The sequence below is a fragment of the Amblyomma maculatum genome, chromosome 10 (assembly GCF_055883805.1).
Source record: "Amblyomma maculatum isolate TAMU_Amacu chromosome 10, ASM5588380v1, whole genome shotgun sequence".
In the NCBI taxonomy this organism is placed as follows: Eukaryota; Metazoa; Arthropoda; class Arachnida; order Ixodida; family Ixodidae; genus Amblyomma; species Amblyomma maculatum.
Window position 1 is genome coordinate 161,591,121 of NC_139353.1, and position 21,787 is coordinate 161,612,907.

The window sequence follows — 21,787 nt, forward strand, 5'->3', positions numbered from 1 at the left end:
AGATAATGACTAGCAGCTTACTGGTATCGCTCAAGAGGAAAGTATACATCAGTTGCATCTTACCTGTACTCGCCTATGGGGCTGAAACATGGAGGCTAACCAAGAGAGTTCTACTTAAGTTGAGGACAACCCAGAGGGCTATGGAACGAAAAATGGTAGGGGTAACATTAAGAGATAGGAAGCGTGCAGACTGGGTCAGAGAAATAACTCAAGTTACCGACATTCTAGTGGAAATTAAGGGGGGACGCGGGCTTTAAAAGTCGAAAAATCGCGAAAAAGTCGGCTTTTCAAAAAGTACATATCTCGGCTGTATATGTTATAAACTACCTTTCCTATAATGATAAACGTCTAATTCATCGTGGAACTGCTTTAAATTAAATATACAACTGGGCGCGGCAGCCCCAGAGTCGCGAGCGAACGGCAAAAGTACCCAAACTTCGCGCGCGCGCCATTTCTCTGCCGCTGAACCGAGCGCCGCCATCTTGGTCTCGTTTTGTTTGTGAATGCTTGCCCTTTTCCATATTGCCTTCGCCGGCGGCGTCCGCGGCGTAGCAGAAGCGTGGCTCGCTTGTGATTGGGGGCCTCATAGGGATTGTTGAGCTTCCCGCGTCTCGAATTCGGGCTGTGATTGGACAAAGCGCGCGCTCCGTGAGAACGCGGGGGATCGCGCGACTGCTATTGGCTGCTGCGCGCGCTGACGCGGTAGCCCCTCCCCGGCGCGTCGTCTGCTCCGGCTTGCTACTGAGCTGGCGTTCTTTGTACGCTCGCTAAATCGCTCCACGTTTCACCATTTTGAGATCGCCGTGATCATCGCTCGTTACGAATTCTGGTGGCGTGTTTTGAACGGTTATGCGCACTTTGTGGATTATTGCACGGTCGGCCACGATGCGCGCTAAGAAGTTCAAAACACTGCATACGTCGTCGTTCTGTGAATGCCGTCCGAATCGCGAAGTTAGCGAAAAGCGTTGTCAACGGGCGCAGAGACGCTTCTATTAGTGCTGCTTCTGCTACATCACTACTAGACCGACTGCGCTGCCACTTCCAACTGCGTATCTTTCGCGTCAACGTAAGGAGCCGGCGTTTGAAGTGTGCCTGCTGTACCGACCTTATCAACCTCGGCGATCTCGGCCTCCCGTATCGCGTCTGTCATCGCAAGCGATAACGCGTCGTCCGCTGTTCGCATGAAAATGCACTTTCCGAGGGAATCGGGGAAGTGGAGGCACAACGTGCTCCAGTGAAAAACAAACTTTAGACTTGAAAATGCTCTTTTAAACTTCAAGGGCCATTTTCTCAGAATCAATTTTTTTCATGGTATGGTTGCTTATTCCCGCAATATTTCTGGAACCGCTAATCGGATTCCCACCTGGTTTTTTTTATTGTGTGCCTGAATAAATTTCCGAGGGCAAGACAAGCTCATTTTTTCAAATTATTGAGTCCGGAATTTATAATAAACAATCAAAATTAGGCTAATGCAAGTCCAATTAGTGGCACTAACTTCAATGCACTGCTAAAAGCTTTCGGCAGGGAAATTTAAAAAAAAGGGCTCTGTCTTGCCCTGTGGTACCTATTCAGGAACCTTCATAATGAATTTCATAGTGCCAACACATTTTGCAAGTTCACCAGGCATGGAACAAGGAACCCATGTGAACCATTCTAATATACTTCTCTAATTTGAGTACCAATGTGCGCAGCTCCATGAAACTTTGCAGTTATTCAAATGGCAGTGCCATGAGTCTACCCTGAAAATTTCATTCAATTATCTCAAGAAACAACAAAGTTGGTATTCAAAGGTAGCCGCTCAGCCTTAAGGGATATGATGCAACAGCGCTAATGGCTCCCATTTGTGTCCACTCACTCTGCGGCTCTCTCAATCTACACTTGTATTGCCTCATACATACAGCCACATTATGCGCAAGAAGGCCACCCGAGAGAAGCCCTCACTTTGGCCAAGCCCCCTAAGTGTGCTTGCATGGCCTGAGGGCAGCATGGCTGACTTGGGATCCCTGGGTTGGTTTCTATCCATCTCATCCTCCCATCTCAAAGAAGTCACCACCTTGATTCCCTTGATTTTTCACTCATAATGCCGACATCGGATCTTCTGGAGAAGAGGGCCACTAACGCTATCATGTTAATATAGTAAAAGCTTGTTAATTCGAACTTCACGGGACCGGGAAGAAAGTTAGTATTATCCAATGTTAGAATTATCAAATGGTCTCGAAAAAACTGACAAGAACCATTTGCATTAATGGTAAATGTACCCTATTTACTAGCATAATGAGCCCCCCTACCTCTTACTTTTGCCTAAGAGATGAAAAAAAAAAGGCTTCAGTCGTTAGTGCTTCTCTCTGTTTCGCGCCATCACGACCCAAAACGCATTTAATTCTTGGCAGTGCGCCAAGACGCTGCGCAGCGATAACATAACATCATGGCGTGTTTACCTTTTGACGTTAGCTCTAGCAAGGGGGGAAGCAAACTTGGCCGAGTGCCAGCGCTTGTCCAATTGTGCAAGCCTCGTTTTCAGTATGTTCGCCTATCATGCCATGGGCGATTGGGGCGGGCGCCTTCGAGCTGCTAGTGCGATATAGCAGCTAGCTGCTACAGCTGCTAGTGCAATATATCTTCACGCCTTGATCATGCACACAAAGCCGGCCTAATTTCATGTAACACCAAAGTATTTTCTGGCTTGTTTATACCTCGTACATCTGTGGACTGGAACCACCTTCCTTCGTCAGTGGCAATAATTGAACGGTTACCATTGTTGCAGTCATGAGTGTCCAATGTTGCGCAATGATGCCTAGTACAAAAGTGCTTTACGTATACGCTATAATGTACTGATGTTTTTGCAGTAGTTATGATCATGATCTGCTTACTTGTTTGTTTGTTTTTCTGATTATTTCATTACATGCTGCACATTTTATATGTCCAAAATGTTATTGTTGTAATCCCCACTCCCCTCTGTAATGTTTTACCCTGAGCGTACCAATAAAGTAAAATAAAAAAATGCCTTTTGAAACGAACGATGCTACAAAGCTGGTGTCATGATCCATGTGCTGCCGTTGACCACTGATGGATGGAAGGATGGATGACTCTCGCAAAACAAAAAAGAGAAAAACGTTTTTTTCGCGTAATTCGTAGCGCCCATCCAAGTCGTGGCCTTTCATGGGCGTTGGCTATGACGGTGACGACAGTACTTATCCGTATTTCTGAATGAACAGGGCTCGAATTAGAGTATTTAGTGGTGAGTTTCGGAGGTTGCATAGAAGAGACAGTAAGAGCTGCCACCGCTAAAGAGTCACTGCGGCCACCAACGCCTACCCTCCGGCGCCCATTTACCCACACCTGGTTCCATCACTCTTTCGAGAGGTGTTTTCTTGTTTTGTATTTTTTTGCCACGTGCTGTGTGCCAAGTCAACCAGACGCGGCTGTGCATAGTTCAAATTATCCGTAGCAGACCCGACTCGTGTTCGAATTCACAAGCTCTCTTATACGCCGTGTACTTATTAGGGCTTGGCTGGACCAAGTAGTGTAGTTCGAATTATCCGAAAATTTGAATTATCAAGGTTCGAATTAACAAACTTTCACTGCAGTTACAGATGTCAAAGCAAAAAAAAGAAGGCTGATAATGTGGGCAAGCAAAATTTGTTTGCCATATATATCTTTTTTCAGAACCACGTTTGTGTAAAATCAACTGTCATTTGTTTGAACTGCCGGAATTGAAAGCCTTTTGAAATTATTTGAAAATACAGTCAAACCTACTTATACCAATATTGAAGTGCCATGGAAATATCATTGTTATAACCGGGTTAGGGTGAAGAAACAAAGAAAACATTAAAAACAACACATTTAATAAGGACGAGGTAGCTTACACTTTTTATTTCAAAGCAGGAAGAAACCTGTAATCCATAAGTGTTGTCTGTTCCAGGGCAATCTGGCCGACAACTCTCTGCAGGGCATCCAACTTCTGAACATAGTGCAGTGGAAGGTTCTTAGCAAAAACAAAGTCCCGCAGGGAGTCAATCATTCTCAAAGCCTGTTGGTGAGGTGCAACCTGCACAGGCTCCGGTTCATCGTCTTGTCGCTACTGTTACTGTCCTCCGTGCCTGTGACTGCTGCGATGATAGTCTCGTTTGTCAGCTCATTTGTCGCGACTGTATCGTCAGCATGTATAAATTCCTCAAGTCCAGACGCGTCTCCGTCACTACTGCTCACTGTTGACCAAAGTTCAGTCATCGCTGTCTCGGCAGGAACTTCGCAACCTTCCACGTTGCCGGCATCCCCAGCGAAGCCCGCCTCTCTGAAGCAGTTCATGATGGTGGAAGAGCTTACTTCTGCCCATGCTCTAAAAATTAACTGCACTGCCATCAGGAACGAGATTTTCAAGCCTGGCGCTGGTCAGCGTTCTCGGGCAGAAATGTTGAGGTTCAGCGTGAGCATGTTTAAAACACTTCAGCGATACAGTGCCTTAAAGCAACCAATCATGCCTGCATCCATAGGCTGCAAGCCTGCAATGGTGTTAGGTGGGAGGAAAAAAACTTCCATGTGCGAGAGCTTTTGAGCTGTTTGGTGTGTAGTGTCACTGTCGAGCACAAATGCCACCGTCCTGCCTTCGTGCTGCATCCGCTAATCAAACTTGACCATCATCGTCATCATCATCCTGACTATACCACTGCAGGGTGGAGGCCTCTCCCATCATCATCATCATCAGCCTGACTGTACCCACTGCAGGGCGAAGGCCTCTCCCATATTTCTCCACTTAACCCGGTTCTGTGCTAGCTGCATCCACTTGACCCCTGCGAACTTCTTAACCTCATCCACCCACCTAACTTTCTTCCGCCCCCTGCTACGCTTTCCTTCCCTTGGAATCCAGTTTGTTACCCTAAGCGACCATCGGTTATCCTCTCTTCGCACTACATGTCCTGCCCATGCCCATTTCTTCTTCTTAAGGGGGGATGTGGGTCTTAAAATTTTTTTTTTTATTCTTGGTCCAATCTGAATAAAACTTCACAGCCTTGTTCAGTTTTTCACACTGATTTCAAATCTGTAATTAGATTTGTGATAGCTGCACTGGTTCATGAAATTCTGAGGTTTAAAAGGAAACAATAGTGGTAATTTCTTACAGGACTTTTTGACAATTTTGCCTTTTAAAATGCGAAAAGCAAGTATGTGGCTGCAATGCCAAAGACATGCTCTAGGGGGTGATGCTATTTTTGTTCATTTTAATGCAATTTATAGGCAGAAGACTGGACCAACATTTACAGTGAATAATTTCGCTCAAATTTCCTCTCATTACTATCCTAATTTGTAATTAGCAGAGTAATGCTACAATGATATAAATAGCATCACCCCCTAGCATTTTTCCTCATGATTACAGTGATACCATATTTATTATTGTCACTCAATGACAACATAGAAAAAAGGCCCGTAAGATTGAGTGCGGTGTCCAAAAACATCGAACTGAGAAAAACGCATTTGAAGTTTTAGACAACTGTAACTTTTGCTAGAATGCAGGTACAACAATTTAAATAGCATCATTGTGTAGCCCTGCTTTTCAGAAAGAAGGCCATACTAAATATGTAACTGTAGCTTCTCATAAAATTGGCAAATCCCAGCCATAAAGCCATGTACGTACCCCTAGACCAGCATGAGAAACTGAATTTAGCATTTGAGGTGCCCGTTTCAGTGCCCTCCAAGATAAATAAATGCTCAAATTGTTTAAGAAAACAGCCCTGCCATAGACAGACAAACTTACACGAAGTTTAGGTTGAAACATGGTGGCATGTTTATTCAAACGGCTGGTCACTGTCCCAGAATAACTGTTCTATAGCAGACCAGGGCTATATGCAGGATCCCTTGCTGGCTTGTGTCGCTTAGCAAACCTTGCCTTGGCAGCACTGTTCTCCTGGTGTTCTTTCCGAGACTTCTGTAGCCTGTTTCTATCCTTCTCAAGGCTGCGGCGCACCAAGCAATTTCCAGCACTGTAACCGAGCTTCTGGGCAATTTGTGTGCTGCTTTTGACGGCTCCCTGGTTGAAGCGGCTGATAGCCTCAGCCACTGCTCTTTCAGTGCTGCGCAGTGAGGCATGCTGACTCTTTGGGACCTGATCCCAGATCATGGCATGGAGACTTTCATTTGAGTTCTGTGTGATCCCATCACTGCACCGCTTCAAGAGGGCATCGTCACTCAGCCTCCTAAACACAGGCTCCAATGCCTCGCAAACGAAGCCAGGCAGGCTGTTTTTGTGTGGTGGCGGCTCCTCATTCATAGCCACGGCCCTGTTATATCTGCACCAAGACTCCGGGCCTTCAGGGCAGAATTCGTGTCTTGGTGCCTCATCCGTTGACGACATGTGGTGCAATGTAGCCTGGACTGCTTTCTGCATGCCCGGCACATCGTTTCTGTGGCTCCGTAAGGCATAGCCATAACTCGTGATTTTTTTAATCTTTTCTTGAGTGAGCCTTCCTTTCCCACCAAGTGGCTGACCTTGGGCTTTTTTTTTGTCGACAAGGGTGCGCAGGGCAGCTCCCATGCGTTTGTGAACGTGGTTTATACAGTCCTTTTTATCCACTTTTATGTACCCATATACTTCATCTTCAGTCAGGGCATGGTACGTCCGGCTATCCCCATCAGACAGCATTGTTGTGTATCGCAGCTTGTGTTTTACAAGCGACCGCCGAAACAAGCACAGGGCTGCTTCAACTTCCATCTGGCCAGCCTTGCAGTCAACGTTTTTTTGGCAAAGTGGGGCATGCTGGACCAGCCAGGCTGCATGTCCTTCTTCATTTTCTTTAGGGCCTTTTGTGCAGCCGAGGCAAAAGTTTGATAAAACAACATGGTCTATTACAAGACCAGTATACATCTCAACGATGCACCCCACACAGATGTGGGAACTGTGTCCACGAGTCAGCCAGGTGCCGTCATACACTACGTCGATGTTTCCTGGCGCGTTGCCGAACTCCGTATATAATTCCTTGATGCGAGCAACGCTAGCGGCCTCGCACTCGGTAGCGGTCGCAGTGCAGGCTTCTTGCATCATCTTCATGTGGCCCTGATAAGTTTTGTGATGCAAGCCGCGGTGTGATATATTCATCACGGCGAAAAAGTCGGACAGGGCTGTCGCTCCCTTGCCGATGCTGTGAATAGCTTTCATAGCGCGCACATTCACCTCAAAAGCAGTTATCTTGGCATCAGTCGCACCGGCCACCCTCGGAGATGAGAAACGCTCCTCGCGCAAGTCGCAGGTGCTACAGGACAGCACGAGCTTTGCACACAGCCCATACTCTGGGCCCGACTTCGATAAAGTCACGCTTTGCGTGCCACACTCAGGGCAAAGCACAAGCCCAAGGAACGTGTTCACCGCGGCTAAGTCCACGATGACGAATTCCGTACAGTTTTCCTTGTCGCTGTCGCTTGCCTGCAGATCGATGTCTAGAAGCTTGAACTTGCGTTCTGTTGCGCTCTGCGACGCCAGATGCTCTTTCACGTCCGCAGCATTTCTCGCGCACTCGGCAGACTCACCAGCAGAATAAAATACTGTGTCGATGCGGTCTTTGATGCCTCCAGAAGCATCCGTTGACGGTTCAGTAACTCCAAATGTACTGCAGCTGGGCTGGCTAAGCAGAGAACAGGCCGGTTCAGATGCAACAGGCGATCGTGGTAGCGCGCCGTCGTCCGGGGCAGCTGGCGTCAAGGCAACGCCGTCGTCCTTCGGCAGCGCGTTCCATGGACGCTTTTGTTTCTTCCCGTACGCTTGACGCGTCTTCTTCTTTAGACGAGCGTCTCCAGCCATTCCGGCACAAAACAGAAATGTACTGTGTCGAGAAACACGATCGGAAACCAAGACGCGCAAAGCGGCAGTCACGGCGGCGAACGTAGAAAAAAAGAAGAAAAAGGCGTGACGTGCCGGTCGCGCCAGCCAATGGGAGGCGCGGAACGGGACGCTTGAAACGCGCGCGCCCCACGAGCCAATCAGCGGCCCGGAAGTTTCCCTCAGAAAACCGGCTAGGGCGGCCGTTCTGTTTGAGCGACGCCATTTTGAAAGGCCGCAAAATGCGCACAAAGAAACCAGCTTCGAAACAAGCCCAAAATGGCGCCGATCGGCCGGCTGCTTTGCTCGTGGCGCGCGCGGGAAGTTCGAACAAATTTTGTCCTTTCTCGGTCATTTCGGGGCTCCCTTGGTGTTTTGAAAACAGATTTTAGCGCATTTCCCGATCAAATTCAGCGTTAATAATTTAATGGCAGGTGCTTGAAGGTACAAACAATCCGAAAATGAGTTTTTCTCAAAATCGATTTTTTGGCTATTTTTGACCGTTCTAAGACCCGCGTCCCCCCTTAAGATAGGCAAGCTCGTGGTGCGAAAATGAAACAGAAGGTATGCTTGTGCATGAAGCCCCTTTGAGGGCGATGGTAAGAGCTTCGAACATTTCCCTGGTATGTTTCCCAGGGTAACATTTTAAAATGACGCACTGTTCGAAAAGCGGAACACAATTCGGACAAGATTTACAATGCAGTGCCAAGTTGCTTTTGGGCACAATGTCAGCAAGGGATGATGCTTGTTCTCTGAGGCAATCATTGATGCATCGCCCTGTCTAACCTACATATGAGGCCCCGCAACCTGTGAGGCATGCTCATGCAATGAGCAACAAAATGAAGTCCATGAATGAGTTCACATATGACTGACAAATAAAAAAATTATTGGACTGCACAACCCACTTTATATAATAACAGTTATTTCTTTTCTTTCTTTGCTGTCCATTTGCTTATTTGGAGATCTTTTAGTGACTCCACCCAACAAAGCAGTCTGCAAAGCCAGTCTAAACATCTACCCTTAACCATTACAAACACTTGAAAGAAAATACAGTAAAACCTCGTCAATTCAAAGTCTAAAAACCGAGGAAAATGTTCAAATTAACCGGGTTTTCAAATCAACCGAACACCGCAAAATAACTGGCCCAGACAAAACATTTTATTGTGAGAACACATTGAGCGTATCCTCATCTGATCATGACGTCTTCTTTTTAGCATCATTTGCTCAAGAAGGCATTTGCAGCTGTAAGGTGTTACAATTATTTTGTGGCAGTGGACAGCGCACGCCCCAATCGTGGCATGTTGAAGCAAACATACTGAAAACTAACAAGCTTGCGCCACCAGACGAGCCGAGCAAGACACTGCTGGCACTCCTGTCAGAGGCGCTGGTACTTCAAGTTCCCTCTCCCTCACCCTTGCATGTGCTTACCACAGGAAATAATGTTAAAAGATAAACATGCTGTGATGTGATCATTGAGCAGCATCTTGGCACGCTGCCAAAGATGCGCTGTGGACTGCAACAATGACAGCATGGAACAGAGAAATGCGCTAAAACAAACTTTTATTGTTTTTTTTTATCTCAGCAGCATAAGTGTGGGGTAGGTTCATTGTGCGAGTGGCTTCATTATGCTAATAGATATGGTAAATTTGGCGCCTGTTAACCCTCCGAGCCATAGTGCACCATTAAGTTAAATGGCATAGGCCGATCTTGCGCGCTGTCAGAGCATGTTGAAGTGGTGCATGTCTCCACTTCTGCAGGGGAGAGCTTCGGCGGTCGGCAAGCCCTACCAGAGCGGTTTTCTGCGCTGGGAGCTCCAGGGTTGAGGAGTTATGGCATATCAAGCATAAGCATCGCTTTGCGTCGCCACTTCGCGGCTCCAAGGCGCCACTGCTTCATTGCTTTGCGGCGCAATCTGGATCAAGCATTCCATCAAAGCAACAAAAACTTTCGAATTAAACAGGGCTGATGCAGGTGGCCGCTTCAAACTGTGAGGTTAAATTTACATTAAAAATTATGGGACTGCAGAAATACTTCAAATTATCCAGAATTTTGAATTAAGCAATTCAAATTACCGACTAGTGAAGTTTTTTGCATAGGTCAGTTTTTATGCGATGTGCTATTCATTTCAAAACCCAGTTAATTTGAACATTTTTCTTAGTCTGAGTGACTTCAAATTAATGAGGTTTTACTGTGCTTGTCAGTGCTTGCGTGCTTAGACTGGTTTTTCAAGTTCTTTTGCTGGGTGGCGTCATTAAAAGAGCTCTGAAGAAGACGCATAGATGCAAATCGACAGCAAAAAGCAAAAAAGAAAAAGAAAATAAAAGAAGTACTAACAAAAGGTGCAGCGGTGGCGTAGCGGTAGAACATCCACCTCGCATGCAAGAGGACCGGTGTTCAAATCCTGGTGCCGCGTAATTCTCCACCGGATGAAAAAAAAAAATCCACGTGTCGATGGAATTGCATACACAGGTTTGGGGTGCGACCTGATGCCGGTGAACACCTCCGGCAACGCACTCCCTCACCATAACAGGAGTTGTTGGCCACCCTGGTGCAGTAATTGGCCGCAACCTCCTATGATAAGCTCCATAAAACCCCGGCCCTCAGTCACCAGCTGCTGCGGAAAAACTGACCACGGCGGCGGTCAGACCTGTGACGCAGCAGGGGGTGCTAAGAAAGCCTGGCTCCGCTGGACAGGCCGCCATTGGAAACTGACCCTGGCAACGTTTAATGCTAGAACCCTAGCTAGTGAAGCTAGTTTAGCAGTGCTGTTAGAGGAACTAGAGGGCATGAAATGGGATGTCATAGGGCTTAGTGAGGTTAGGAGGCCAAATGAGGCATATACCATCCTGAAGGATGGGCATGTATTGTGTTATCGAGGTTTACCAGAAAGGCGACAACTAGGAGTAGGTTTCCTTGTCAATAAGTATATAGCGGGTAATATAGATGAATTCTATAGTATTAATGAGAGGGTTGCAGGAATCGTAATTAGGCTTAATAAGCGGTATAAACTGAAGGTTGTACAGGCCTATGCACCTACATGTAGATATGATGACCAGGCAGTTGAAAGCTTCTATGAAGATGTAGAATCGGCAATGCGAAAAGTAAAGACGCAGTATACTGTACTAATGGGCGACTTCAATGCCAAGTTAGGGAAAAAACAGGCAGGAGACAAGGCAGTAGGTGACTATGGCATTGGTTCTAGGAATAGCAGGGGGGAGTTACTAGTCGAGTTTGCAGAGCGCAATAACTTACGAATTATGAATACCTTCTTCAACAAACGGAAGAACCGGAAATGGACATGGAAAAGTCCTAACGGAGAGACTAAAAATGAAATCGACTTCATAATGTGTTCAACCCCCGCCATTATGCAAGATGTAGAGGAAAGTGCGATGCAGTGACCACAGGATGGTGAGGTCCCGAATTAGCCTAAATCTGAAGAAGGAACGCAACAGATTAGAAAGAAAGAAACCCATCAACGAATTAGCGGTGAGGGGGAGGGCAGAAGAGTTCAGGATCTCGCTACAGAATAGGTTTTCAGCTCTAACTGAGGATGGCGACATTACCATAGAGGCAAGGAACAATAATTTTATAAATATCATTACTGAGTGCGCGGTAGAAGTAGGCGGTAGGATAGTTAGAGAGGATACCGGTAAGCTGTCTAAGGAGACGAAAGATTTGATTAAGAAACGCCAGAGTATGAAAGCTTCCAATCCAGCAGACCAGATCGAATTGGCCGAGATATCAAAGCTAATCAATAAGCGCAAGGTCGCCTATATAAGGAAGTATAACATGGAGAAAATTGAGCATGCTGTAAAGAACGGGGGAAGCCTTAAAGCGGTAAAGAAGAAATTGGGCATAGGCAAAAACCAGATGTATGCGATAAGGGACAAGGCGGGCAACGTCATCACTAATATGGAAAAGATAGTCAAAGTAGCCGAGGAGTTCTATACAGATCTCTACAGTAGCCAAAGTAGTCAGGACCGTAATGAGATTGGCGGTAGGGAAAAACAGTCAGACGTTCCACCAGTGACGAAGGACGAGGTCAAGAAAGCACTAGAAACTATGAAAAGGGGGAAATCAGCTGGAGAAGATCAGATAACTACAGATTTGCTGAAGGACGGGGGGGGATATCGTGCTAGAAAAACTGGCCACCCTGTATACGCAGTGCCTGGTGTCATCGACGGTACCGGAACCATGGAAGAATGCAAACATTATCCTCATTCACAAGAAAGGGGACTCTAAGGACCTTAAAAATTACAGGCCAATCAGCTTACTGTCTGTTACGTATAAGGTATTTACTAAGGTAATCACTAATTGAACCAGGACAACCTTAGACTGCAATCAAGCAAAGGATCAAGCAGGGTTTCGGAAACGGTACTCTACTATCGATCATATCCATACCATCAATCAGGTGATAGAAAAATGCTCGGAATATAACCAGCCCTTATACATAGCATTCATTGATTACGAAAAAGCATTTGACTCAGTTGAAACCTCGGCGGTGATGCAGGCATTGCAAAATCAGGGGGTAGACGAGCCGTACGTGAAAGTGCTGGAAGATATATATAGTGGCTGCACAGCAACCATAGTTCTGCATAAAGCAAGTAACAAAATTCCCATAAAGAAAGGTGTTAGGCAAGGAGACACAATCTCCCCAGTACTATTCACAGCTTGTTTAGAAGAAGTATTCAGAGACTTGGAATGGGAGCAGTTAGGGACAAGGGTAGATGGAGGATACCTCAGTAATCTGCGATTTGCCGATGACATTGCCTTGCTAAGCAATTCGGGGGATGAACTGCAAATAATGATTGATGACCTAGACAAGAAAAGTAGAAAGGTAGGCTTGAAAATCAATATGCAGAAGACTAAGGTAATGTTCAACAGCCTCGGGAAGGAACAGCAGTTTACATTAGGAAGCGAAATACTGGAAATAGTAGGCGAATATGTCTACATGGACAGGTAGTAACCGCAGATCCGGACCATGAAAAGGAAATAACAAGAAGAATAAGATCGGGATGGAGCGCATTTGGCAAGTACTCGCAGATTATGACTAGCAGCTTACCGGTATCGCTCAAGAGGAAAGTATACAACAGTTGCATCTTGCCTGTACTCACCTATGGGGCTGAAACATGGAGGCTAACCAAGAGAGTTCTACTTAAGTTGAGGACAACCCAGAGGGCTATGGAACGAAAAATGGTAGGGGTAACATTAAGAGATAGAAAGCGTGCAGAGTGGGTCAGAGAAATAACTCAAGTTACCGACATTCTAGTAGAAATTAAGAAGAAGAAATGGACATGGGCAGGACATGTAGTGCGAAGAGAGGATAACCGATGGTCGCTGAGGGTAACAAACTGGATTCCAAGGGAAGGAAAGCGTAGCAAGGGACGGCAGAAAGTTAGGTGGGCGGATGAGATTAAGAAGTTCGCAGGGGTCAAGTGGATGCAGCTAGCACAGAACCGGGTTAAGTGGAGAACTATGGGAGAGGCCTTCGCCCTGCAGTGGGTATAATCAGGCTGATGATGATGATGATGATGATGAACACTTAAAAGAGAAAGTTATTGGGCACTCTTAACTCTTATGAGGAGCATGGCATTTTTTCGTGTTGATGTTGTGGCTCTTTTTTTTCCTTCCTGCACATCTGTCGCTCAGTGTATTCATATGCTCACGCTTTGAATACATTCAATTGTTAGTCGGCGCTCGTGTTGTCTACTTCCTTGTTCCATGTCCCGCGCTATTTTCTTCTACTATGATCATTAGCAGTAGAGACTTCCAGCACTTCGCCCAAGCGTGTTTATTTTGCTCACAAAAACCATGCACTGCTTTTTTATGTTTTAATGTTTGAAAACATTTCTGTATCTGTCTTTTCTGCAAGCTCTTTTATTGTCCATTTTGGCATAGTGGATTCACCTTTAACTCCGCATCAGCTGTTGTCACAACTAGATCATGCCCATAAAGCCTCCATTCCATCTTGCATAACTAATGCTTCCTTTCAGTCATTTTTTTCTCGTAGCACAGCACCATAGTTTGCCGCTGCTACTGCAACCACCAGAGACCTCCAGCTTTTCAAGAACGCCGTAGCTACCATTGTGTGGGCACACATCTTCAACTGTTTGATATTGCCAGCCTCATTCCATTTTGTTTTGTGTTGCGTTTCCTTTTATGCCTGTAACCATTCTTCTCTCTAATGCCTGGGCCCTTGAGGGTACACAAACAAATAAAATTTATGCGCTTAATGTCTCGCAGGTTGCGGCAACAGCTAGGTGCGGTGCATGGGGCATTTGTGCGGGTGTGCACCTACCATGACCGGCAGAGCCGGGTGCAGAGGGCGACGCTGTCGGGGGCCCTTTTGCGGGCACTCCAGGATGCCCCCAGTGTGGGCCCCTTCCTCTGGCAGTGGATGTCCCTGGCCACAGGGTCCCTGGGAGCCCTGCATGTCCGCAGGTGAGCAGCGTCAGTTCTCGTTCTGTCTTTGGCTGTTGTCATCCCCTGTGTCTTGACACCGTATTCTATTTCTTTGCAATTAAGCTCCTCGTTAGGGGCGTTGCACAGATTGCCTCCTGTGTACCAATTGCTGTTGGCCATTGAGGCGGGTCCTGTCTGTGTGCTGTTTAGTTTGGTTTTAAAGGCTTTAACGTTCCAGAATGACTGAGGCTATGAGAGGTTCTGTGTGCTGTTTGTTATCATCATACGCCCCGTGAAAAGCGATGGCCACACCCCTGGTGGCGGAGTTGAAAGTAAATCCAGGAGCTGAGTCGGCTGCGTTGTTGGCTGGCTGTTTCTATGCAGTCCTCGTGTCATGAATTCGTTTTCCCGCAGCGCTTGAATCGTTGCATAAACAGCATCCGCTGCCAAACTACGGGGAATCTCCAGCGATAGTTTTTCCTTCGGTAAATGTTCGGCACCGGAGACGGAGATTGCATTTATCGTCCCAGCTCAGTAAGCAGCGCGACCTAGAACGTACTGTTCAATTGCACTTCGCGTTAAGAAATCACCTTTCATGCTTATCTCATGTTTCGATATTTATTTTATTTACTTATTTGAAAATACTGCAGTCTCGGAAGACCAAGCAGGTGGGAATATACAGAAACAAAGCAGGTCAGCTTTCCAAAAAAAAAAAACATACTTGAAACGGGCACTTGATTTAACAGAAGAAAAAATAAAAGGGATCACACAGCAGCAAATTCAGACCAGTAAATGAATGCCGTACAAGAGCACAAAATATAACATTACACAAAATAGGACATGTAAATAAGGGTAAAACACAGCAGAAAAGTAAAAAACATCACAACTGTAATGCGTTTGCTACACCGCACTCAAAACTTTCCAAAGAAAAAAAACGGCTGCAGGCACATTGTTTCACTCTATTATTGTTCGTGAAAAAAACGAGTATTTAAACGAATTGCTGTGTGCGCGGTATAAGGGAGCAAATTATGGGCATGTCTGTGTCGTAATGAGCGCGATAAAAATGGCTGAATATAATTTTGTGAGTTGATGTTCAGATACTTTTTGTAAATTGCAAATAAAGATTTGTGTCGCGCAATTTTCCGCCTAGTTTTCACTGTTGGGATGTTATTATCTGATAGAACCTTTGATATAGAATTAGTAGCTCTATATTTATTAAATATGAAGCGAACTGCAAGCCTTTGGACCATTTCCAGCTTTTGTTTGCCTTTTACGTAGAAGGGATCCCAAACCACTCGAGCATACTCGAGTTTCGGCGAGATAAATGCTTTGTAGGCTTGAAGTTTCAGGTCGGAAGGTGCCTGTTTTAGCTTGTGTCTTAAAAAGCCGAGTTTACGTGTAGCAGATGCGCAAATGTTTGTTATATGCTTAGACCACGAAAGAGTGTTAGTAATTGTAATTCCCAGGTATTTGTATTCATCTACTTCCTTTAAAGGGTGACCATCAATAACATAAGAAAATACACAGGGATGCTTTTTATTTGTGATGCGGAGCAGTACTGTTTTTTTGGGAGTTCAGTGTTGTGTCCGATACCGCACACCATTCACTGATATTCGTTAGGCTGTCTAGTAAATTTCTTTGGTCTTGTTCACATGTTATTTGTTCATAGAGAAGGCAATCATCTGCAAAGAGGCGGATGTTAATATCGGGATGAATGTGAGTAATTATGTCGTTAACGTAGATTAGGAAAAGGATAGGCCCTAAAACGTTTCCCTGTGGAATTCCCGATGAAACCGGTAAAGTATTAATGCCCTCTGATGTCGACAAACTGGGTACGGTTTGAGAGGTACGCATTGATCCAATTTATTATGAAGGAAGGAATACTGAAATGTTTAAGTTTAGTCAAAAGTTTGCTATGAGGAATCCGATCAAAAGCCTTGCTAAAGCCAAGAAAATTGAGATCGACCTGGCCAGCTGAGCCAAGAACTTTAGCAATGTCATGGACTGTTGTTACTAGTTGGGTACACATAGATAATCCTTTACGAAATCCATGTTGGAATGGAGACAGCAAATGGTTACTTTCTAGAAAATGTGTAAGAAAATGAGACACGATATGCTCTAATAATTTACAGCACATAAAGATTAAGGATATAGGACGGTAGTTTTCCATTAAGAGACGATCACCTTTCTTGTGAACCGCTATAATTCGAGCAATACGCCAGTCATCGGTAAAATAGCAGTGCGTAACGAGAGGCTAAAAATGGATACTAATATATGCAACACTGGTTCAGCATAGCGGTGAAGGAAGAAATTCGGAATATTATCTGGACCTCAAGCCGATTTTTCTTTCAGGTTTAGTACGAGTGACAAGACCCCTTCAAACGTAATAAAGTCTGGGTCTGGAGTGGATGGCAATAACATGTTAGCTGTCTCATCTCTGGGAGAGAACACAGAGTGGAAATACTAATTGTTCATAATATCACCAACTTTGCTTGGTTCCATAATGATTTCAGAATTTTTTAAAATTCGACCAATTCCCACACTTTCACTGGCAAGGTAGCGCCAAAACCTTTCTGGATTAGTATTCATAAAATTTGTCAGCATCGTAGAGAAGTACTTTTTCCTAGAGGATATGAACTCAGTCGAGAGCTAAGCTTGAAGTTCGCGAATTAATTCAGAGTTTCTAGATTTGCGCTTTTTTGCACGCTTCAATCTGCGTTTCAAGTGAATAATACTCTGGTTAATCCAAGGATTTTTTCGCTTGGCTTTAATTTTTCGGTCCGGGATGAATTCAGTCATGCAGTATTTAACTGTAGTTTTAAACAATAGCCATAATGACACTGCGTCACTACATGGAAGATTGTCAGCCAGTTTCCAAAGCTTGTTAAGTATAGACTGATCATCAGCAAGGGAAAAGTCTTTGACAATTACATCCTGTGGCTTTTCTTTCTGCATGCATTTGACAAGTAACCATGACAACAATACAAGCTTGTGATCAGACACACCATTTTCCGTGCTTACAGTGTATTGGGAAAGATCATTGCTTAAAAATATAAGATCTAAAATTGAACCGCTATTTTCATTCACACGGATGTTATCAAGTACAACCTGCCGTAAGTCGCATGTGATCATAATATCAATTAGAGGGTTGTCAAGTAAGTGAAGCTCAGGTTTATTCATCCAGTTTATAAATGGGAGATTAAAGTCACCAGCCATAATTATCTTTTGGTGTTTAAGTTCGGACATATATTCGTACAAGGATACAAGAAACTGGGGAGAGGCAGAAGGTGATCGATAAACCGCACACACCACAGTGGAATGGCCCCAACAGTCGACCTTCAAAAACAAGCTTTTGTGGTCATGAATTTGCGGAAGGAGACTTGCAGCAAATGCGCTCTTTAGAATTATAGCCACTCCACCCCCTTGCGAGGGACGATCCCGACGAAAAATTTGATAAGAGGGTGGTACTAAGCACTCATCGCTAACACCATCATGTAGCCAAGTCTCAGTTATGATCGTTATGTGCGGGTCATACTTTAGAAGAAGCAGTTCAAATTCCGCAGATTTATTCACTAGGCTCCTGGAATTAAAATTTAAGAGCCTCAATTCTTTAGGAAAAGAGCATTCGCACTGTCAGTCAGAAGTCTGTGGATTGCGAGCATGTCTGATAAGAACGCGTTTATCTAGTGTGTCGTCCTAGACAAAAAGGTTGCCGTCTATCTTCAATTTGTCATGTACAAGGAAAACACGTTTCTTAGAGTCCGCTCTTTCAGAGCTAGCACTCTGGCACAGTAGCTTTCTTTTACGCAGCGTGTTTCGACTGTAATCATTTTGGATGGAATTGTTAGTGTCTTTCAGGTACTTTGCATTGCTCAGTACAGCCTCCTTTTCTGAAAAATCCTGAAAGCAAACAATGACTGGTCTGATTCCTGGGGTTCTGCCAAGACGGTGTATCCTGGCAACAGTGGCATGACTGATTCAGTTTTGTTTCAAATATGTCCTCGATGACGGCTTTGCGCAAGGTTCCATCGTTTTCTTCGTCTTGTTCTTCTAGACCAAAAATAACAAGATTTGATCAGCGACTGCGGTCCTCTAGATCGGATATGAAAGCATTTCAAATAATATTGGCGCATCATCAGGAATTTTCTGAACATCACTATTATTCACATTTAGGTACAGGATAAATAATAAATATTGGTTACTGAGCGAACTTTTAATAGTTCATTTACTTAGTGCAGTGCTACATATTTAACTTAATAACTGAAGCCATTAATAGTTCCTAAATGCAAAGTAAAGAAGGATATGATGAGCGTCAAGTATGAAATTTAATGAACTAAACACAATACTCCAAGCGCATGGTACATGCATTTAATGGCTTATAAGCATTGCTTGTTAAGAACAGCATCTCTAAAATATTTTGTCCTTTTACCTAAGCGCATAAGCTTTATAAAACGAAGATTGTAAGCGCTCGCTTCGTTGCATTTCACCCATTCCATCTGTGTATGCTATAAAACATGTCATCGCCGCTATCCAGTCTATCGTTACATCTAAATCCATTTTACCCATTTTATTTGTCCTCTCGAACAACTAAAAAAAAAAAAATAGAGAGAGCTTGCACCGGGGAAAAAAAATGCCTTTTTTAAAATAACAGTAATGTAACAAAATAAAATTGGTTGTGGCTTAGCTTGGTTAAGCCTGGATATCAGAAGCGAAAAGCTTCGGCAATGCCATGGTTCCTTGGCATAGTTGTGGCTTACCTTGTTGTTCACGGTTGCACCTTATAGATATTCCATGGCTTATCATCACGGTGAAACATTGATTACAGCCGTACATCTCATAAGATTAAACTTTATTCCGATTCCACATCATCATCACCGTGTCCGTGTCCATCACCGTGGTCACCTGGCAGGAGCTGCCAACTTGGGTCTCTCGTTTCACATGGGAAACGGTTATGTCAGAATCAGCCTGCCAGGACCCTTGCATTCACGTTACCTCTATATGCCACTAAGGCATGTTCATACAGCTTGGTTAAAGCGGTGCTTAATATGTGGGCTGAGGAAGAAGAAAAAGAGAAGAACGCTCGGTCACCCGCAGCTAATTCTTTCGCTCAATACAAATAATCTCGTTCAGCGCCTATAAGTTAGTCATGTTGCCCAATAAGAAAGAGAAGGCGGCTCACCAGAATGAAGCCAGGAAACGCCAGCGAGCTACGGAGACAGAAGAAATGTGTGAGGAGCATCGAGCCAGACGGTGTGCTCAAGATGCTGCTCGGCGAATGCATGTGACTTCTTCACAAGAAAGCGAAGAACCGAAGGTGAACCACAAGCCGAACCTAAGCGTAGCCAAGGAGTATTGCTCTCATAACCCTCTGGGCTTAACCATGCTAAGCCTCTGCCAATTTTTTTTCTTTTCCTTTTTTAATGCGAAAACATTACTTTGCTATGTTCACAGATTTCTGTCCGCAGACCGTGTCCGCAGACCGTGTCCGCAGACCATGTCAGCAAAATCTTGTTCGCAGCAGTTGTGAGTAATTGAGAAGGGGTAGAGGTTATTAAGTGGTGTAAATCGATAGAGGGTGGCATAATGTTGTGTCCAGAAAAATAATTAGGCCAATAAGTTAATCAGATAATTAATTGGAGACATACAATGTAAAAGTAAAGGCGAAAATGGTCTTATTAGCCAATAGCTTGGCGCCACATTTTAATGTATAAAGTGATAAAATAGTTAATTAAATCAGTCAATTAAGGTGACGTCATGGATGTGACATCACGCAACCTGAAGTAAAGCCCAAAAAGGGCATAGGAAGGGATTGGCGTGCAAGTTGAAAGTACCAAAGACTAAAATGTTTAAACAAGAAGTGAATTAAGCAACTAGAGGCAACTAGAAGCAACCAGAAGCAACCAACAGCAGCATCCGTGCTTTTGCATTACTCCAATGCAGATTCTACAGTGCTCTTTTTTACTGGTTCTCCTCGTCAACCTTTTCCTCCCAAATACAGAAAAAAAAAAATGCACATTGCAGTAGAAGAGGCAAACTGCTTCTGGTCATCATAGATAAGTGAATCATAATTATGGACATTACTGCTGCCATAGGAGTTGTTCAGCAGAGAGGCCCCCAGTAGTGTGGCCATTAATGGGAAACTTGCAAAAGCAAAGGTGAAAGCATCTCCTGTGAAACTGCACAGGGTTGCAGCAGCATGGAAAAAATAGCTTCACTGTGCTTTTTCTGTACAGCCAGAACACAAAACCAATGTGCTTCTCCCGTACATTCTGTGTGAGGGACACGTGGCAATTTCAGGTGCGCTGCTATATTCTGCCACAAGGAACGCTTTCCATCAAGGCATTGGTTACATTTTCAACCCAAACCGACGCTGGGATATCTGTGGAACATTATGCGTGGTTGCTTGAATATTATCTAAATGCCACAATCATGCCTTTTCGAAAGGAGACCTGTATGCATAGCATCCATATTGTCCAATTGTCATCATCATACTTAAATGTTTGTGAAGATGAAAGTGAGTGTTTGGGGAATATTTAGCTATGCTGATGATTCATTAATTGGTGCTTGTCAAAGAACCTGCTTTGACCTGCATAGGCAAGGTGCTGTTATGCAACATGTGGTAAAAGCCCAGTGTTATATTGGTAACCAATTAAATGAATTGGTAAGCTGTGCTTTGCATCCATGTGGCGGCACTTGCATTGAACAAGTCTAGCAAATGTGGGCACTTGTTATGCACTGCTGTTCCGGAATGTCACTTTCACCTGTGGCACAGCTCAGGCTGGCGAAGGGAAAGTGTATGCCAACACCGTGTATACAAGCCAATGGGGCACCATGGATGCCGCCGCAAGCTGGGGGGGATAAGTAGGCTGAGCTCCCATAGGAACATATGGAAACGAAGGTTTGAAAGCAGTTTTCTGATTTCACAGGGCACCTACAACGTCGTCCTTTGGTGAAGAGCAAACTTTTTTAAACAGATTGAGAAAGTATGAAATGTCATCTCAAAGGGGGAGTATTTTAAAAACACTGCGGAACGCATGAGGGTACGAGCCGAGAACGCTTCTCACAGAATACATGTAAGCCCACAATATTTTTCTCACTTTCCCGAGTGCCATTGGAGGCTGCCGGTTGTTAAAAGTTGGCAGTGTGTGAAAAAGTATGCTGCATAATTCTGAAAGCAATCTGTTTTTAAAACGCCGCCAAAAGTATGTTATGAAGCCATACAAAACGCCAACAGGCTCATTACCCTCTGGGTTTCTCTCTGAATCCTGCAGCCTTCTCTTGTACCCTGATATGTTGCCATATACACTGAATTTGCTTAATAATACCGGTCGTTCAAGTTCTTCAGCCTAGACAAAACTGCATACAAATAGAACTTCTCAAACATCTCTGCAACGGTATGTAAGAGAATGGTCCACTGTAACACTGCAGACGACACTGGCTTCTGCGAATCAACTAGTACTTGCAGACGGGGCATTTTAGTTGTCTGCTGCGGTGTGCGGCTCACTCATATATTGGGCTGCGTAAGGATGGCCTGAAGTTTGTATTATTTGAGCAGCAGTAAAGAGGGAATGTAGCCTGCGA

General features: G+C 44.6%; 1 protein-coding gene across 2 annotated transcripts in view; it reads left to right on the forward strand.

Moving 5' to 3' along the window:
- The window catches only part of LOC146177806 (nuclear exosome regulator NRDE2), a 151,711-nt gene that overhangs the window by 106,800 nt on the left and 23,124 nt on the right, over positions 1 to 21,787 (forward strand). For both annotated transcript variants that reach the window (XM_084580587.1, XM_084580588.1), the window contains exon 14: positions 14,048 to 14,245. In XM_084580587.1, coding sequence (XP_084436713.1) covers positions 14,048 to 14,245 — 198 coding nt within the window. The remainder of the gene's footprint in view (positions 1 to 14,047; positions 14,246 to 21,787) is intronic.